General features: G+C 45.5%; 1 protein-coding gene across 2 annotated transcripts in view; it reads left to right on the top strand.

Moving 5' to 3' along the window:
- The first annotated feature begins 1,335 nt into the window (after positions 1-1,335).
- The window catches only part of LOC107386042 (serine/threonine-protein kinase N2), a 32,937-nt gene continuing 13,400 nt past the window's right edge, over positions 1,336-20,872 (top strand). Inside the window, exons 1-6 of one of the 2 annotated variants that reach the window (XM_070555648.1) lie at positions 1,336-3,451; positions 3,628-3,760; positions 10,142-10,293; positions 14,324-14,489; positions 15,937-16,044; positions 19,355-19,464. In XM_070555648.1, the coding sequence (XP_070411749.1) occupies positions 3,634-3,760; positions 10,142-10,293; positions 14,324-14,489; positions 15,937-16,044; positions 19,355-19,464 (663 nt within the window). In that variant the 5' untranslated portion in view covers positions 1,336-3,451; positions 3,628-3,633. The remainder of the gene's footprint in view (positions 3,452-3,627; positions 3,761-10,141; positions 10,294-14,323; positions 14,490-15,936; positions 16,045-19,354; positions 19,465-20,872) is intronic. The other variant, XM_015960206.3, reaches the window with a different exon arrangement.

Genomic DNA, 20,872 nt, shown 5'->3' with positions numbered 1-20,872 from the left:
TGCTCCGACAGTCCCCGCTAGTTAGCGCAAAAAACGACCTTTTAGTAGAAGATTTATATTTTACCACACTTCTGACTACTGGCTCCCTCGGGCTACTTTGACACATAGTTTTATTCTTTAACAATAATTTAGCTTTCAGCGCTTTGGTGAAATATACGTATATATGTGTGTGTGTATATATATGAGTTTGTTATAAATTATAGATAATTTTATTGTCATTGCACAGGTGTACAACGAAATTGACTTGCGATCATTAAAGTGACAGTGTGTAGTTTTTACTGTTAATCACTGTAAATGACATTCAAAATGTTGTTGAAAATGTATGATATGATGCCCAGTTGTTGAAAAATCAGGTCGAAAATACAACGTCTCTGGGTGACGCCATATTAAATGCTAGCACTGCCACAAATGCCTATTTTAGTAGGGGACTAATCTTGTCATTCATAAAAGTTTAGCTTGTTGCACCAGGATGCTCTAATATACCATCAGTAGCTTAGTCTGAAGTGTGATCAGCTATGTGCCATCTAGTAATAAAGACAATATGATCGCTTGTCAAACAACTATAATTAACTTTGTAACCCGTTAATACAAATGCTGCAGTCAGATGAGGTAGGCACCTAAAACCAAACATGACTTGTGTTCAGAGGCATGGTGGCGAGGTTGAAGCTCTTCATCTTCCAATCTCAACTCAGGAAATAGCAGGACACACCAAGGTACGCCTCTGTAGCATGGCTGGTCCACACGGCAGCAGTCAGGGTCTGCTTTACCGTGAAGATATAAGATATTAGGGTTAGTTTATTTACCAGATTAATAATTCTGTTGTATCACATAAAGCAGGTTAAGATTTAAAGGAGACATATAATGAAAAACTCACTTTTTTATCCCTTAATACAGTGTGTTTCACATTTTAAGCGTCTAAGTGTGCAAAAAGCCTTGTATTGCTCACTAGAGGTGCTATTTAGATATTTAAATATAGAGTTTTGTCATATTTGTCAACCCGTTCAGTTTTTTAAATGTGTCTAATAAATCTTTACCTTTGGTGCATTTTGAGAGATAAAGTATCTATACATGTTCATGGTATTATAATGATATATTTGAGTTAATGTTATCCTGTCCTGTCTTTATCCATCATGAACACTGGCTGTAGTGAAATCTACTGATGCATCCATGCTGCTCAGTACCAGAACTGCACTGGTGTCACTAGTACGCGCTGCATGGTGGCGCTGTTGTTAGCGCTGTTGCCTCGCAGCAAGAGGGTTGCAGGTTCAAATCTCAGCTGCGGCCTTTCTGCGTGGAGTCGCGTGTTCTCCCCATGCATGTGTGGGCTTCCTCCGGGTACTCCGGTTTCCACGGAGATCACAACATGCCCTATAGGTTAACTATTGCACGTCTGTCTGGATGAAAGCATCTGCCACATAAATAAACATAAACATAGTTACTAAAGAACCAATCAGCTGGCAGAGCTGCTGGTGAACGTGTGAGCGTGCAGAACTTGATAAACTAGAGAGAGAGGACAGGAGAAGTCCTCTCATCAGCAGCAGGTGATCAACAGAGTGTCAGGACCGAACACCGGTCCAAATAAAACAAAAGACGACTAAAAACATCGACCTCAGATCGGACCACCCGGGGGTTTCCCCGGTCTGCTGCTGGTTCCACCCGCTGTGATCTCCGTCAGACCGGAGCTGCTCGTCATGTTAACTCTCATTGTGACACCTGAGCTGGCTCCATTGGTTCTCATTAGTGCGACTAGATCTACAAAGTCTTCACAAATAAGCACAACGTAGATCTGTGGCTCGTAAAGAACCAAAGCCAGAGCGCACCACGGGGGCGAGATTGTAATGAGCGTGCATTTTTGCTGCTTGGGCGGTGGAGAAATGCATTTCAACGATTGAACCGACCGGAATACTGACATATGGGCCATTCCCATCTGTACCGGGTCAGCCCGGGCCGGGTAGCGTAGGTTGTTTACATATATGGGTGGCCTGGTATTTTTCCGGGCCAACCAAGACTCATTCTCAGCCCTCTTCTTGAGGGGGTCTGCTTCAGACCAACCAGGGCCAACACACCCACTGCTGACAGCAAATTCACACCTTCCATTAGAGCAAGCCTCTGATTGGTGGGTAGAATCAGCCCACATGGGCTTAAGGCAAGGATGTGTGGAATCAACCGGGCCAGGCTGGGGCCCAACTGGGGCTACCCGGTACAGATGGGAATGGCCCAATTGGTAACGCCTGTGAGCACAGGTGTGGGTTTCAGTTAGCAACAGGAGAGGGAGGGGGAGAAACTCAAAGAGATGGCTACGTTTTTGAGCTCAAGTGTGGGTGTTTAACCTCCTCATTAGGAAAAGTGTTAAACCCCCCACATCCCCCATGGCAGGCAGGTTTCATTACCCTCTTCAGGGCCTTCCTGCTGCTGCTGTACCACACCAGGATGCTGGCGGTCTATGGAGCAGTGCTAAAGCCACACCTGTGGGAGGTTGGTCTTTCTGAGAGCCCTCAGGAATACCTTATAACGGCATTGTGATGCTAACATTAGCACGTCTCCTTTCATGTGAGTATAGACTACCGTCCCAAAATGCATATTCAGATTTAGTTTGACCCGTTGTTAGGGTTTATGCAGAAACAAGTACGTTTCTGAGGAAATCCAGAGCACGGTGCATCATTTACGGGATGTGAACGTGAACTGTTAGCAGGTGTTTTTAAAAGTCTTAAAAAGGGTGTTTGTGCTTAGTAACACCCGATTTTAATCATTTAACATGATCTGTTTTTGCTGATTCCCCTTGAGTTCACTTCCAAACAAATCCTTCCCTTTCGTTTAACCCTCCCTGTCGTGTAATGGGGGTTAGAGTCATTCTAATGGTTTCCTAAGTCAGGAGAACAACAACCAGAAGGCGTGCGGCGTGTCCTTGTCAAAAGTTACGAGGATTAACAGGAAATGACCACAAAGCTCCACAGTAACAGCTTTTAAGTCTGCAGGTGTTGCAACACCCCGTTAGAGCAGATTTTAAAAAATCCCTGCAGCTGATCTGTGCTTTGTCCAGAAGAGAGCAGCAGCACCTGTGGGTTTGTGTTTGGGTTGGTGTCAGAACAGGAACATGTGGTTGTGCAGCAGCCAATGCCGAGCCCAGAGCAGGATCAGCGCTGTGGAGAACGAAACCTCTTAAAAAGACACGCCACCGAGGAGAGGGAGGATTTGGTTACAGAGCAGAGGACGAGGACGCGGTGGGAGGTGGATGCCACAGAGGAGGCTGCAGGAAGGTGAAATCAAACAACGAGACAAGCTGTACCAAGATGTAGGTGATGCACCAGAGTGTGTCTGTGAGTGCACCAGAACATCCCAGGACTTCTGCTCAAGGATAGTGAGGATGGAGAGCTGCAACCTGAGCAGCTCCACGTCCACTTAGGAAGACAGATTAGTTTTTACTCTGCAAGGAGCAAAGACTCGTCCGGAGGTTAGTAGACTGCAGCGTCATCCTGTTTTCCCCCGACACGAACATGTTGTTCTCACTTCCACACTTCCTGTTTTCACACTTGGGCTGGTCCGAAGAGCCGAATAAAGTCCTCCACGTTTTGCTGGATCCCTGCTGCAGTCCCAGCTGAGCTTTTTTATTCTTGATGTGTTATCCAGGATCAGATGCTGTCCACAGCTCAGCAGATGCTGCAGGACAGCCGCTCCAAGATCGAGCTGATCCGACTGCAGATTATCAAAGTGACCCAGCCAGGAGGCAGCGGTGGAAACCAGAACAACTCCTCACACGGAGGTCAGTCCTGGGAAGGAGTCAGCATGTACCTCCATGCCTGCTGCCGCTGGGCTTGGTCTAAAAATGAGCTGAATGTGTTTCTAAACACCACGAAGAAGACTTTAAAATAAGAAAAACTGCAGAGCGAGTTTAGTTTGATGACCACATTTAAAGAGAGGTGGTGGTTTTCTACTGACAGCCCTGCAGGTTTGCTTTTACGGTGATTTTTAAATCTTTTTAATGAATTAATATTATTTTTAATTGAATGATATTATATTTTTCTCCTTGTGAAACCTGGGTTAGGGTTGATCTTTGAATGTTTAATCAGAAGATTATAGTTACTTTACTTGTTCAGGGATCATAAACACTCTTCGTATTAACTCAGAGTCAGGTATGTAAATTATAAACATGAATTTATTTATTTTCCCTAAACTAATTATGATACATGACGAGGTATGAATAATGAGATGCAATGTAATGGATATGAAGTGATTGAATGTGATGGATGAAATGATGGAATGGAAGCTAGATGTGTTAGCAAAACCTTTCTCAGGTATCGGAGAGAGTTGTGGAGTCTGGGTTGTAAAATAAATGTGGCTGTTTGGTAAACTAGAGATCTGTTTGTAAAACCATCTGACGCCAGAGTGCAGCCTACAGTACCCTGTTGTGTGTGTGGCTCCCGGCAGTCCGGGTGGTGAGTCACTGGACATCAAGACCACGAGAACCCAAAGAGTCGTAGCTTCCTTTGAATTCAGCTTTCACCGTCCGTGAGATGCAACCAGGGTCTGCAGGTTAGATGTCTGAGGTGTGGAGGAGCTCTTAGAAGAGCCGTTGTATCTGATATCACCCGCAGCGTCGCAGAGAGGCTTTGACTGATGTCAAAAGAGAAGACGGCTTCAAAATGCAGCCAGCTGGAAACTGGATTAATTCCAGAAACAGTTCTGTTTTATCAAAATCACGTGTTGATAAATTTGGCAAAGGGTTACGCCAAGTAGGTTTGTGACCTTTAAAACACGGAGTACGCACAGCTGCACACAGTCTCCGCTTTCTAAATCACACTCTACCTAGAAAGGTTCTCAGCTGTTTCTGGATCACATCCCACCCTCACCACGCCCACTTTCTGCCATAAATGGTCAAAGCAAAGCGCCTTGGGGATCTCATGCATATACATAAGCCGGCTCGTTGCAGCGCTCCACCATTAACGATGGCGATCAAGGAAGCGCTGTTCCACCGAAGCAGAAGTTGAGGTACTTGTGGGTGAGGTGGAGGAATGAAAGGAAGTGCTTTTGCAAAACAAATAAGAGAAAATCCACGGAGAGGCACAGCGGTGCTGAAGCCGTCAATGTTGTGAGTTCTCAGAGAGATCTGTGGTGGATATAAAAAATAGTCCAATAAGGATTCGAATCCCCAGACTCCCAGGTGAGAGTCACGCGCGTTAACCAGTCAGCCAAACAGAGATCTCCCTTGTCCAAGTAGCCAGGGCGCATGATCAATCAGGTCACAGTGACAGGACACACACACTGTCACAGACGCATGATATTCTGTCTCAATCTGTCCCCCTGCTGATATTCTGCATTCCATATTCTGCACTTCAGGCTGTGTGTGTGTGTGTGTGTGGAGGGGGGGGGGGGGGGGGGCTTGTACAGGTGATAATGCTGCTGGAATTTGTTACGTTATGAAGTCTATTCTTCACCATCTAACTAACACAACATAACCGTTCACACACATTGAAGGCTGCATCATCTGTCGGGGCCCAGACGCCCAAAACAACCTTTTGCCCACTTATTGTTCGTCACTGGAGACGTAAACATTCTCCCTCAAGGTTTCTGCCATCTCTGCGTGAAAGCCAGATGTCAACATTCTTCACTCTGAGTAAGTGAAGCCCACATGACTTTACAACCAGGAGCTTAAACAATCACCTGTGATGAATGAACAAGACGTTTAGATCAAATGTTTTGTAACAGACGCCGTCTGTTTCGTGGCCGCTAGGTGGCCTCATCGTCACTCCCTGCTCTCCTGGCCCTACCTGAGCCAGGTGCAGCTAATTTCAATCAGTAAGCTTCCCTGTTAAAAGCCAGCTCTTTGTGACATTCGGGAAGGGAAGCTTAGAAGAGGCCTGGTGTTAGAGCGAGTGTTCCTCTTTTTCCCTCCTAGAAAACCAGATGTTAAAGTCTTCGTTTTTGATTACCTGTGTGGTATTGTAAAACACTTCCTAATTTCCAGAGCTCGTTTTGTGTTTATTCGAATACTCGTTAAAGAGTTCAGCTCACCCTTTTGGTGGAGCTTTTTGTGTTCATCTAATTCCTTCCTTTTTCCCGGTTTAGTCCCGGCGTTTTGTGTTTATTGATCTTAGTGTTGTTTACCCAGTATTGGATGATCTTTGAGTTTAGTATTATTATTGTCAATTCCCCAGTGTTGGACGTCTTTTGGTTTTGTATAATTTGAGTCTTTTACCTGCATAAAGCAGTGATTTGTAGTTAATAAACTCCTTTAAGAGAGTAATTCTTGGTTTGTTCGGTCATTCACACATCTTTCTTTACGCCCTCAAATAACATCATCTCCTAGGCGAGCTGGGGGCCGTAAAATGTTTGAACAATCTGTGTTTGTGAGCCAGACGGCTCTTTTAAGAGTCAGACATCGACCTCGGACGCTGACAAGCATAGATAAATGATAAATGACCCGCACTTGTATAGCGCCTCTCAGAGTAAGGACTCCAAAGCGCTTTACACTACAGTGTATCATTCATCCATTCACACACACATTCAGACGCTGATGGTGATGAGCTACGATGTAGCCACAGCTACAGCTAAGTAATAATCATCTGATTAAACAAAGATCAATCAGGTTGATATTTCATATTTATATGGAACCATCACATCTTATTGGTCATAATTAATTTAAAGTCTTTCACCCTACAAATTCATAATTGTATCTTCAGCAGCAGCAGCACTGCAGGTGCTCTCCATGTCCTAAATGTGTGTAAGCCAGGTCCTTAGGCAACTCAAAGTTGCGCACATTTTTCCGCTAAGTTTTCTTTCATAAATCCCAAAGTTTGTTTGGAAAGTTGCTTCCGCAGTTTTCCGACCCCGTTTAGTGCGTAAGCAAGCTTGATAAATGAGGCTCCAGATGTAGATAATAACTGAAATGGATCATTGCAGGAACAACATTCATTTTAAAGCCATCATTGATTAAAGCACAGATTATCCAAACATGTGATTTAAACATCGTGTTCATTCAACACATTTGATGATTTAACTTATGAGCTGTGAACTCAGTAGGAACTTGGAGGAGGTTGACTGTTACTCCTAGTGAGGTCTGACTTCTGCTTGAGGAAAGATGCCGGGGCTTCTCGCGGTAACGAGAACTGGGGCAGAACTTAGTTCTGGATTTGGAGGCCAGACAGATGTTTTCATGTCTACAAATGAAAAGGTTAACTTCTGGTCCGTTTGTTGGTGAAAATTTGACCACTGGTACGTTGCACCGCACAAATCCGATTCCAGCTATGTTCTATTTTACATCTACGAGAACCTCCAGAACCTCCTCTGCTCCCCATCGCACACGCGTTGCCATGGTAACCAGACTGAACGACAGCTCAGAGGCTGCACTCAGACATTTTCTAATACAACTAAGTCCACCCAGAACAACTCCTTAAACGAGAACCCGGCACTCTACGACTGATCAGGTTAAAGTTTTCATTTATTCCTACGGGAACCTCTCCTCCGTCCCGACCGCGTTTACAACCTCTGACACGACTTTGGCTCTTTTGCCCTTCAGCAGAAAATGTCTCAATCTCATAAATGTTCTCTTTTTCCAGGTAGACGGCAGGGAATCTCCTCACGTGCTGAGGACGTAACGTGACCAAATATGGTTATTTGAAGGCGTTTCTGTATGTATATTCCTGAGAATGGACACGAGCAGCTGGGTAGCACAGGTGGGGCTCATCATCAGATGAGTGCGGAGGATCGTGCGTACGAGAGGCCACCGCATGTTTCACAGACCAGGACTTTGACCGTTCGTACGAACGTTATAAATGTAGTTCTTGGGAAAGAATGAAGGAATATTTGTAAGAGCGTTTCAGGTCTGATGAGTCTGGATGTCAGCTGTGGGTCAGAATCTGGTGTCACCAACATTAAAGCATGGGTCCATGCTGCCTTGTAACCATGCTTCAGGCTGGTGGTGGGGTGTTCTGGTCCCACTCTGGACCCCTCAGTCCCGCTTGAGCCTGGTTTAAACCTCCCCGAGTATTGCTGCTGACCCCTTTCTGACTACATGGACCCAGTCAGTGGAAGGGAGACATGTATGAAACAAAGGCCATTATCAGAAGAGAAGACTCCTGTCTGAGGGCCCCCTTCATCCTTTTTTCTCAAAACTGTTTTGGAAAGGTTGGCCTGAAGGCCACACACAAACAAAGCTCGTGTGTAGACTGAAGCCTGCAGCGTTTTGCAGAAAGGGGCTGACTTTACTTCAGTAAATGAGGACTGCAAAGCAAAAATTCTTATGGTGACAGTCGGTGCTTGAAGGAGAAAAAGGTAAGTGCCGGTTCTCCCCAAAGGAAAATGTTACCGGGGGGGGGGGGGGGGGGGGGGGGGGTTATGGCATGAAGGGCCATACACCTTGGTAGGCGCACAGGTCACATGACCAGCCTCTGTCAGCAATAGCAGGAGTCTTTTGCAGATACACAAATATTTTCTGGATGCAAAGTCACCAGTGGGTGCACCTTGTGCTAGCCAGAGCACTCAGGTGTTCTTGTGCCACGAGGAGCCTCAGTTTGAGAAGCTTCACTCAGCAGAAGCAGCTGCAACAGAAAGAGCTAGGATTCACGTCTAACTTCAACATCGACCCTGTCACCACCAGAAACCCATCCTTCAAGAAGATTAAGATTTGTTTTGGTCTCAATGGGAAATGACACAATGAAATTCATGTAAATAATACAACTTATGAAATGACTAGAATGTAACAGGAAAACACCGCATACTCCCTCTTGCTAAATAGACCAGAAGCCTGGAGATGCCAGAAATCCTCAAACGTATTCTTCCCTACTGGCTGATTCCAGCCATGTTTGCTTTCATAACCTTATATGGCCTGTATTTGATATAGCGCCTTCTAGAGTCCTGGAACCCCTCAGGGCGCTTTACAACACAATCAGTCATTCACACATTCACACACACATTCACACACTGGTGGGGATGAGCTACGATGTAGCCACAACTGCCCTGTGGCGCACTGACAGAGGCGAGGCTGCCGAGCACTGGCGCCACCGGTCCCTCCGACCACCACCAGCAGGCAAGGTGGGTTAAGTGTCTTGCTCAAGAACACAATGATTCAATTCAATTCAATTCAAGTTTATTTATATAGCGCCAAATCACGACAAGAGTCGTCTCAAGGCACTTCACATAATAAACATTCCAATTTAGGTCAGGTCATTAAGCCAATCAGAAATAATGTTTCCTATATAAGGAACCCAGCAAATTGCATCAAGTCACTGACTAGTGTCAGTGACTTTACAGCAATCCTCATACTAAGCAAGCATGCAGCGACAGTGGAGAGGAAAACTCCCTTTTAACAGGAAGAAACCTCCAGAGAATCCTGGCTCAGTATAAGCAGCCATCCTCCACGATTCACTGGGGATCGAGAAAACAGAGCACTCACACACACACACACACACACACACACACACACACACACACACACACACACACACACACACACACACACACACACACACACACACACACACACACACACACACACGCGACAGACTGAGCGGGGCTCAAACCTGCAACCTTCCGATTACGGGGCGAGCACTTAACTCCTGTGCCACCGTCGCCTTAATGCTGATGACCACATGAACACTATTCCTCTGTGTAGTGGATGCAGTTACATCATGAAGTTAGGGCTTGCGTGATAAACTACCCACCCCTACATGGAACTGAAATTTCAGTTGTTTGTCTGTTCTCGTCTAACAGAGTAGCAAAGTTTTACCTTATTTTGTTGAGTTTCAGCTACTTCCTGTCACCTTCATCAGAGCTTTGGTGGTGTCGCATCAGTTGTCCTTGTTCTGAGGGCCGTAGTCTTTCCAGTCGGCCGTGTTGGCAGCTGCGACCCGACGGCGGGCTTTCATTGACTGGAAGACGGACAGATCGTCGTTTTTGTGTTCGGTAGACTCTTCTGTCAGGGCGCCCCGGGGCAGCTGTGGCTACATCGTAGCTCGTCATCGCCAGCGTGTGAATGGGTGAATGACTGATTGTGTTGTGAAGTGCCTTGGGGAGTTATTGAACCCTAAGAAGGCGCTTTACAATCACAGACCTCTTATTTCCTCCAGATTTGACTGCTGAATGAGGTGAATAAAGAATCACTACTTTACTTTCATTGGTTCTGTCCCTGTCTACCATTCTGTCCTAGAGACTTCTCCGGTCCCCGTCGGTCCCGTGGACGCCCGTCTGGCCGAGCTGCAGCACTACATAAAGAGAGAGAGTGATGCTTTGCTTCTGGCCCAAGATGTGGTTGAGCAGCTGGAGGGGATCTCTGAGCTGGACCAGAAAGCGCTGGCTGAAGTGAGTCACGTTGCAGAAGCTTGCTGATCCAAACACAACGTTAAACCGGCATTGGTTTTAACCGCCGTGTTCTCACAGCCTTTTAAAGGACCCGGGCTGTTTCCTGACCAGTGTTCTGAATGGCCTTGAAGGAATTTCAACCAACAAGACAAAATGTCTCTTTCCTCATTCACTCCTTATTTAAACCACCTGATCCTCAGCAGGGTCTCAGGGAGCTGCTGTCCAACTCCAGCAGTAATAGGAGACAGGCAGGGGACACCGTGGACAGGTCTGGAGTCCATCACAGGGCTGCATGTTGGAGCAGGAGTCCCCATGCATGCGTGGGTTTCCCCCGCAGATCACCACATGCCCTACAGGTTAACTACTGTTCCTCGCTGTGGATAAAAGCGTGAATAAACATAAACAGGGACATCGAATAAGTCACTTACACCTCCAGTTCACCTGACATGTTTGTAAGAAGAAACATGCATGCATGGGGAGAACATGTTGACTGGATTTGAACCTGCAACCTTCTTGCTGCAAGGCAACAGAGCTACCAGCTGTGGGAGAGGGTTTGGAGGTGTAAAATGATTTTGCTGTGCCTGAAAACAAAATTGGATTAATTTTTCCTTCAGAGGAGGAACATCTGGGGCAGCAGTAGCTCAGGAGGTAGAGCGGTGTAGTGGAATTAAAACACACTAACAACGACCAATAAGATGTGATGATTCCATATGAATATGAAATATCAACCTGATTGATCTTTGAATGTTTAATCAGAAGATTCTAGGGTTCTTTGCTTCTTCAGGGACCACAAACACACTTCGTATTAATTCAGAGTCAGTATGTATTAGTGGTGTGCATCTCTACCTGCCTCACGATTCGAGCCAATTCCAATTATCTGCCTAAAGATTCGATTTGAGTCTGAAATGCATCACGATTCTTCACACAAAAATTTTCATTACTTAATAAAAGCAGTAGAATAGTTTTCAATTTCTTTTTGATTTCGAAATCCCTGAAAAACAGAACATTCATCTATTCACTATAGTGAGCAATAATGTTTAAAGTGTGCTGCCTATAATTACTTAAATAATATAAGAAATAATGTTTTCGGTAGAGCAGCTTTAAGATAGAATATTACTGAACTTAAAAATAGTAAACAAATACTGTGTTAAGTGATTCTTTCACATCCAGGATCCCAAAACCGAAATTAGCCCAGACATCCGATTTAAATGTAACGGGTACATCTTTGATTACTGGTAATGTTGGCCCTGTATCCCTGTCCGCCTTTTCTGTTTTAAATTGGCGCTAGGGCAACACAGTGCGCATGTCATTGCAACTCTGCCCCCAGAAGTAATTGTAAAACCTCAAAACTTTATTGTCTTCGCATAGACATAGACCAGGGGTGCAGGTAAATATCTGCAGAAAACTGGTAGCTTGGAAAACTGAGCAAGACATGTGGGCCGAATGTATTCTATGTAAATGATCACATACCACTGTCATGTTTGACTTTTCTTCCTTATCCCTTTTGTTCTTTTCTGGCTTTCAGACAGGTAACTGCTTCCTGTTCAGCGTTTTTTGTTTTAAATGTTGCCGGCTGCAGCTGCAGGATGAGCGCGTGTATCGGGGGCAGGGTGGGGACGGGGGGTTGTTAAAGGCCAGTGTCCTGAGCTTACTCAGTTTTTTACGGCGTTTATTTCATAAACAGAAATTGTCTGGGGCCCCTAACTAGCTCGAGACCCTAGGTAATTGCTGACTTTTTCCTGTCCTGTTGCGACAGGCCTGCTAGTGACAGATGGCTGCAGACAATGGGGAATTCACAGTGTTAGTTTTGTTAGATCTTTCTGCAGCTTCTGACACTGTTGACCACAGCACTTTAACTAACAGACTTGGTGACTCGGTGGGGATCTCTGGGACAGTTCTAGACTGGTGTTGATCGTACCTTTCTAACAGAAGTTACAGAGTCTGTAGAAACCAAATCGAGTCAGATTCTACCAATATGTTCTGTGGGGTACCCCAAGGCTCTGTTTTGGGTCCACTGTCGTTTCTGTCTTGCAACAAAGTGGATGGAGGCTGTAGGAGAGGCAGGAGAGACGATACATCCGATGGTGTTAAACAGCACCTTGGGGTTCCCTTTGCTCTGGGACACCAGGTTGGGGAAATAGGAAACCCTCGCATCTCTGACTGCAGAGTTAGAGGTCAGAAGATCCTTTAGGTGCAGCAGATGGACGTGGAGATTTTCTTCCACAAGCACTCAATTTTTCTGCATTGGCGCTTTAGGCTGCGAAGACTGTCATTAAACCAGGGAGTAGGGTTCACTGCAGGAACTGATCTGGTTCTGACAGGACAGATATTGTCCAGGATGGAGAGGCAGTGCTCGTTAAACTGAGAAGTTAAGGAATCTGGGTCATTATCAGAAGAACAGGGTGGATCAAAAGCAGCAGAACATTAGCTAACTGTGCTCTCATTAAGAAAACGAGAACTAACCATACGGCGAGCAGGAGGTGGGGACGCAGAAACTGGCAAGTTAAAGAAAATGCAATGGTGATCTGAAATATAAACGTCCTCAGGACAAACACTGTCAGCATTTAGACCCAGGGTAAAAACAAGGTCCGGAGTGTGTCCCCTGGTGTGTGCGGGGCCAAACATGCTGGATAAAGCCGAAGGACCTAGTACCTGTCAAAAACCTAGTAGCTGAGTTCTGTAAAAGTTGGTGTCGTGCAGCCGTGCCCGGACTCAGACCAGCATCTTGTATCTACAAAAGCATTACAGTAGTCCAGTCAGGACAGCACAGACTTCAGATGAGCTCTGGACAGCAAAGACTTGATCCTGGAAGACAGTCGCAGATTAAAAAAAGGACTTCACAGCCATGTTTGCTTGTATGTCAAGCTTAAGAGAAGAATCAGTTTTTATCCTCAGATTACTGACTACTTTCTTTTCGTACAGGGATAATGAGACAAGGTCAACATCAGCAGAACCATCTCTTCTGCCGGGGCTGGGTATTACAACTTCAGTTTTGCTCTCGTTTAAGTGCAGAAAATCAGAAGCCATCAAGCATTTAATGTCTTTCAAACAGTCAAGTAATGGAGAAACAGATTAATCTTCCCTGCGTCGAAGGGGAAGATAAATCTGGCAGCCTAGGCTTTTTCAACATAGCATGAACAACAACCCTCTTCAACGAGGACGGAACCGCACCAGAAGTGAGACCGCCATTTATGATTGCCAAAAGCAAAGGGCCTGTCACTGGGAAAGCTTCCCTATAGATTCTGGGTAAGAAAGTAAGCTATTGTTGTAACCTTCCACCACTAAAAACTGCGGACACAAATGAAACTTGGGTTCCAGAATGATGCAGCACATTGTAAGGGACAGAGACATACTATGCAAATCCAGGTACTGCACAAGTATTGAACACACTGAGTATTGCACTGATGTTATTGTGTACCAGGATAATGCCAGTACCAGTTAAACTTTACTCCCCAGTATCAGATTACATCAAAGCAGAAAGAAAGCACTGTATACATGGCTGCATACCATAAACACTAACAACATATTAAATACACAGCTACCAATGCCTTTCAGAAAGTATGAAAAGAAATGAGAGACTGAATGTCTGCAGGAAGACAATTCCAGTCACAGATCTCTCCTCTGATTGGCTAACAGCAACACAACTCGACCACTGACTCTGTCTGCTCTGCAACTTTGATGTTTTATCTTCACAAATAACACAAGTCCGGAGTTGCTAATGCTAACAGTTAGCTTCTACTAGCAGAGACATTCTCTGCTGTTTCCTGGACTAAACCAACAACAGCATTCCCCGTCGTGAGTCAAGATGGGTGAGTCCATGAATGTTAGTGACAGTGTGACGTGGATCTGTCAGGATTTTCTATCCTAGAGTTTCTATCAGAAGCTAATGCAGGAGATAGGTGTAAGAGGCTATTTTCATGTTCAGCCTGCATGAAACACTCAGAGGGACCCGTTAAAGTCAGGAACTATCATTAAAAATGTTTTCTTAGTGAACCACATGAACCCACAGAAGTGACCATCCATCTTTCAGGCTCAGTTTCGAGTGCAGGAGTCCTCCCAGAAGCGGGATCTTCTACAACTATCCCTGGAAAAATCCCAAACAGAAAACCATCCGGAGCTTCCACGGGAGCCTGCAGAAGAACCACCAAAATCCAGCTCCCCATCCTCCTTCTCCATCAGACCGGCGTATCTAACTGGTACCAGCACCACCAACACATCGGTGTCCTAATGTCACATTCACACATTGCTTCATTTTTATTTAGAAATAGTTCCAACAATGAGGATTTTTTAAAAATTTAAGTAAAAATTTATGTTTTAAATTATTCTAATGAGTTTTTGTAAAAAATAACTACTAAGACGGAATTAGATCAACTAAATAATTTAGACCAAAATAGGTTTATTAATAATTCATTAAATAGTATCTATTTCTACAGTCTTTCAATTTGATTAGAAAGAAAACATTTGTGAATTAGTGTTGATGTGAATATAAATGCTTAAACTGTTATTACTTTCATTTATTGGTTTAATATTTGCTCAGATATTTTCTATAAATCTTTGTATGAGCAAAGTTTTTGTAAAAACTTTATTAGTTTGAGAATACTAAACAAATCCAGGAAGTGTTTCTGCATTTTTATTACAGCAATAAATTCATTATTTATGTTAAATGAACTGTGATCGATTAGAGTTAATTAACAAGGATCTTAAAGCCGACTCATTTTACTTGTGATTGGAAATAATTAACAGTCAAATACGGATTCCTCTAAACAGAACTACCAGTTCAAGCATTTCTAGTTAGTTTATTGTTTAATCTAATCTTCATCCTTTCTCTGTGTCTTTAACGCTCTTATAGCAAGTCTGCAGAACTCTCACTCCTCTCCTCAGGTATCTTCCATGAGATGTTTCTGCTGGAACCAGAAGCCCACATTATCTAGGTTCAAACATCTTCTGTTGTCCGTGACTTCAGGTGGTGTTTTTCTTTTTGGGACTCAGGTAGTTTGTCCTAAAGCTGAAGTGGTAGCAGCCAGCTGTTTCTCCTCTGGTGTTATTGAAGGGAGAACCTCTCACCAGAGGTGTTCTGCTGCTGAATATGTAAGTGTGTGATGAGTGGAGGACCCAGGGAAGTGCGGCGGCTCGGTGGGACCGACAACCTGATGGGTTTTGGTCTGAAATGTGTTGGTGGAGGTTTCAGACAAATGTGAGAGAACCACTTTATAATTTTTTTTATCTCCACAATATATTTATAGCTTTATGATGTTAGAACGTAGCCTGAAAAAAAAAAGTTTAAAGTAATTTGTTTTACAAATTTGCCATTGCCACTTCAAGGATGTCTGAACAGGTTCTAACATATTCTAGCAGCGGATGGCCGGGAGATGTAATCTGCTGGTTTTGGACCGTTCTCCTTTAAGCTGGTCCGTCTGAGCTGTAGGCTGCAGCTGACATAACGAAGAAAAGTGAAAACACTGGAGGCCTCAAAGAGGCTTGGCATTAATCCCCACAGGACGCTGATTAAATGCTTTGAAGCTCTTATTTTGAAATGCTGGGGCTTTTTAGTTCAACTGCTCTCATGAAAAAATCATCAGATTTATGTAGAATACTACTTTGAATTTTTTTCCCACATAAAACTCTCATTTTTGCTTTTTTTAGGCAAACTTGAAGTCAGACTTATGGGATGTGAGGATTTACTGAAACCTGCGGCGGACCTGAAGCCAGAAAATCCTTGGACATCTTCCCAGGACAGATCAACCATTCCTGGTGAGTAATTGAATTGAATTCAGCTTATTTCTAAAGCGCCAAATCAGGACCAGAGTTGTCTCAAGGACCTTCACACAGTAAACACTCCACTACAGGTCAGGTCATTAAGCCAATCAGTAACAAGTTTCCTATATAAGGAACCCAGCAGGTTGCATCGAGTCACTAACTAGTGTCAGAGTCTTTACAGCAATCCTCAAGGAGTAAACAACCCTCTACTTTTTACTTTGCAGCAGTGAAGTTTAATCATCAATTTACTTTACTTGCGTATCCTCGCAGGGTCGCAGGGGGGTGGTGTCTATCTCCAGCTGTCTCCGGGGACGCAGGTTGGGGCACACCCCGAACAGGTTGCCAGTCCATCGCAGGGCAAGACAGGGACACACAGGACAAACAACCAAGCACACACACACACTCACACCTAAGGACAATTTAGAGACCAATGAACCTAACAGTCATGTTTTCGGACTGTGGGAAGAAGCCAGAGTACCCACAGAGAACCCACGCATGCACAGGGAGAACATGCAAACTCCACGCAGAAAGACCCCAGGTTGGGATTTGAACCCAGGACCTTCTTGCTGCAAGGCAACAGCTCTAACCACTGCACCACTGCTCAGCCCCATGAAGTTTAATGGTAGACCTACAATTTATATTAGAAAAAATTAAATCTTTTTTGTCCTCCTAGCAAACAAAAGGAATGAAGAAAATGTCCAAGAAATCAAAATTTCTGGAAGAGATTTGAGAGGAAGAAGACCATCCATCCATCCATTTTCATCCGTTTATCTGGAGTCGGGTCGCGGGGGCAGTGGCCTTAGGCGAGAGGCCCAGACTTCCCTCTCTCCAGCCACTTGGGCCAGCTCCTCCGGGGGAATCCCAAGGCGTTCCCTGGCCAGGTAAGAGACATAGTCCCTCCACTGTGTCCTGGGTCTACCTTTAGGTCTTCTCCCGGTTGGACGTGCCCGGAAAACCTCACCAGGGAGGCGTCCAGGATGCATCCTGACCAGATGCCCGAGCCACCTCAACTGGCTCCTCTCGATGTGGAGGAGCAGTGGGTCTACTCCGAGCCCCTGCCGGATGACCAAGCTTCTCACCCTATCTCTAAGGGAGAGCCCAGCCACTCTTCGGAGAAAACCCATTTCGACCGCTTGTATCCGCGATCTCGTTCTTCTGGTCACTACCCAAAGCTCATGACCACAGGTGAGGGTAGGAACATAGATTGACCGGTAAATCGAGAGCTTCGGCTTCTGACTCAGCTCTCTCTTCACCACGACAGACCGGTACAACGCCCGCATCACTGCAGATGCAGCACCAACCCGCCTATCGATCTCACGCTCCAGTTTTCCCTCACTCGTGAACAAGACCCCGAGATACTTAAACTCCTCCACTTGGGGCAGGACCTCATCCCTGACACGGAGAAGGTATTCTACCCTTTTCCGAATCAAGACCATGGTCTCAGATTTAGAGGAGCTGATTCTCATCCCAGCTGCTTCACACTCGGCCGCGAACCGCTCAAGCAAAAGCTGAAGATCATGTTCTGATGAAGCCAACAGGACCACATCATCTGCAAAATGCAGAGACCTGATCCTCAGGCCACCAAAACGGATGCCCTCCACACTTTGGCTGCGCCTAGAAATCCTGTCCATAAAGGTTATGAACAGAATCGATGACAAAGGGCAGCCTTGGCGGAGTCCAACTCTCACTGGGAACGAGCCCGACTTACTGCCAGCAATGCGGACCAAGCTCTGACACCGGTCATACAGGGACCTAACAGCGCATATCGGAGAGCCTGGTACCCCATACTCCCGGCGTACCCTCCACGGGGCCAAGTAGCCAGGGCGCATGATCAATCGGGACACTGTGACAGGACGCTCAATCGGGACACTGTGACAGGACGCTCACACTGTCACATCTGTCTTTCGCTGGGTTGGGATTAGCCGAGTGTTATGCAGCTGGGATGAGAATTAGCTTATCTAAATCCAAGACCATGGTCTTAAGTCGGAAAAGGCTAGAATGCCTTTTCCGAGTCAGGGATGAGGTCCTGCCCCAAGTGAGGAAGTTTAAGTGTCTCAGGGCCTTGTTCGCGAGTAAGGGAAAGCTTGAGCGCAATAGATAGGTGGATTGGTGCTGTATCTGCAGCTATGCGGGCATTGTACTGGTCTGTCGTGGTGAAAAGAGAGCTGAGCCAGAAGGCAAAGCTCTCGATTTACCGGTCAATCTACATTCCTACCTTCATCTATGATCATGAACTTTGGGTGGTGACCGAAAGAACGAGATCGCGGATACAAGCGGCCGAAATGAGTATTCTACACAAGGTGTCTGGGCTCTCCCTTAGAGATATGGTGAGAAGCTCGGTCATCTGGGAGGGATTCAGTGTAGACCCGCTGCTCCTCCAAATCAAGAGGAGCCAGTTGAGGTGGCGCAGGCATCTGGTCAGGATGCCTCCTGGATGCCACCCTGGTGAGATATTATGGGCACATCCAACTGGAAGGAGGCCTAAAGGGAGACCCAGGACACGCTGCAGGGACTATGTCTTCCACCTGGCCAGGGAAAGCCTTGGGCATGTCATGTTCCAGCCTGCTTCAAGACCTCCACCATAGTCCCTGTCCCCAAGAAACCAAGGATCACTGGTCTCAGGGACTACAGACCTGTAGCTCTGACATCTCTGGTCATGAAGTAATTTGAGCACCTGGTTCTCCCCCACCTCAAGACCCTCACAGCCCCCCTGCAGGGGCAGTTTGCCTACAGAGCCAACAGGTCTGTAGATGGTGCCATCAACATCGCTCTACACTTCATCCTGCAGCATCTGGACTCTCGGGGTACCTACGCCAGGATCCTCCGAGTCAAACTGTCCCAGATGAACATTCCTGACCCCATCTGCAGGTGGATCACTGACTTCCTGACAGACAGGAAGCAGCAAGTCAGGCTGGGGAAGAATGTCTCTGACCTGCAGACCATTAGCACCGGTTCCCCTCAGGGTTGTGTTCTCTCCCCTCTGCTCTTCTCCCTGTACACCAACGGCTTCACCTCCAACCACGAGTCTGTCAGGCTTATCAAGTTTGCAGACGACACCACCGTCATCGGATTCATCTCTGATGGGGATGAGTCTGCATACCGAATGGAGGTCAAATGGCTGGTGTCCTGGTGCAGCTACCACAACCTGGGGCTAAATAAATAAATAAAATGGAAAAATGCTTGAATTAAAACTGTGTCTCACTCGGGTCAGGGTTAGTGTTCACAACCAGAAAATCCTTGCTGTTGGAGTTCAGAGATGTGGATTTAAGGCCGTCTCGATAAAGTGTTGTGGTCTGTCTGGCAGCAGAGATCAGTGCAGCACTGCGACTGGATGGCAGAGTGGTGGGCTGGACGCGTTGGGCTGCTGTTGGCAGACTGAGCTGGGATCAGATGTTCTACATCAAGCTGGAGCGGGTGAGTCTGAGCTGTTATTGGAAAAGATAAGCATGATATCATTTTTCACCCTGAGAAATCTCTGTGTCTCAGTAATTTTACACAGCAAAATGTAGTGATAATTTATTATCAGTATCTACAAAGTACAATTTAAAGACATGTAAAGTGAAAACTAGTGGTCTAAGCACAAAATCCTGAGGGACTCCATCTAGTACTCCATCTCCCGCCTCGATTACTGCAATGCCCTTCTAACTGGTCTTCCAGCCTGTACTGTGAGACCTCTTCAAATGGTCCAGAACGCAGCGGCGCGTCTGGTCTTCAATCAGCCAAAAAGAGCACACGTCACCCCTCTGTTCATTGAGCTCCACTGGCTACCGCTAGCAGCATGCATCAAATTCAAATTGCTAACACTAGCATACAAAGTCCGAGATGGTACGGCTCCCATCTACCTGAATCCTCTTGCAAAGGCTTACGTCTCGGCCCGGCCGCTCCGGTCATCACAGGATCGTCGGCTAGCAGTGCCTACACCACGCTCAGGACAATCCAGACTCTTCTCATGCATCGTTCCACAAATGTGGAATGACCTTCCAAGCACTACCAGAACAGGGGCTTCCTTTTCGACTTTAAAGAAACTCCTGAAGACCCTGCTCTTCAGAAAGCATCTTCTAAACTAGCACCCTCCCTGCACCCGTCCCCCTCTCTACTGTCCACTCCTTGTTCCCTCCTCTCCATGATTCATCATGCTGCCTCACTGCCACCTACGACTGACTGGAAATAGTTTGTTGTTGTTGTTATTGTTGTTGTTTGCCTCAAGGGCAACGCGCCCATTATAACTTGTAAGTCGCTTTGGACAAAAGCATCTGCTAAATACATAAACATAACAAACATAAACATAGTACGTGGTTCATGATCAACAGAAACTAACTAAATATTAAATGGCCATTATTTGATTACGTGTCTTCTAGAGTCCTACGTAGCGTAGGAGAAGACCATGTATTGCAAAGGTTATGACATTTGTCAACAACCTGCCCCACCAGTGGGCAGAGGTCATCAGACATTAAGTGTCCAGCTGGTTTCATCTGCCGGGAATATTGTGTGCTTCTTCATACCAAAACAATCCAGTTTTTTCATTTCTACCCTGGCCATCTGGATATGCCGCCATAACAATCCCTCATGTTTACATGGAGCTGCACTCACAAGGTCTCCTCCAGGAGACGAGAATTTCTTACTCTTAACTCTAATAAAAGGATCTTATATTTGTCTCATAAAATGATTTATTTAACTTTGCATGTTATTTACAATCATATTCTGTTTTACCTACAATTAATGTTTTGTCTAAAGTGACTTAATAATGTCTTGACTGCTTTACAGTAATGAATGAAGCAACATAAAGTTTTATTCTTGAAAGGCCTTATTTCACATCCTAAAT

This window comes from Nothobranchius furzeri, chromosome 10 (assembly GCF_043380555.1).
Source record: "Nothobranchius furzeri strain GRZ-AD chromosome 10, NfurGRZ-RIMD1, whole genome shotgun sequence".
NCBI lineage: Eukaryota > Metazoa > Chordata > Actinopteri > Cyprinodontiformes > Nothobranchiidae > Nothobranchius > Nothobranchius furzeri.
Note: the sequence above shows the minus strand (reverse complement) of the source record. Positions and strands in the feature narration are given on the sequence as shown.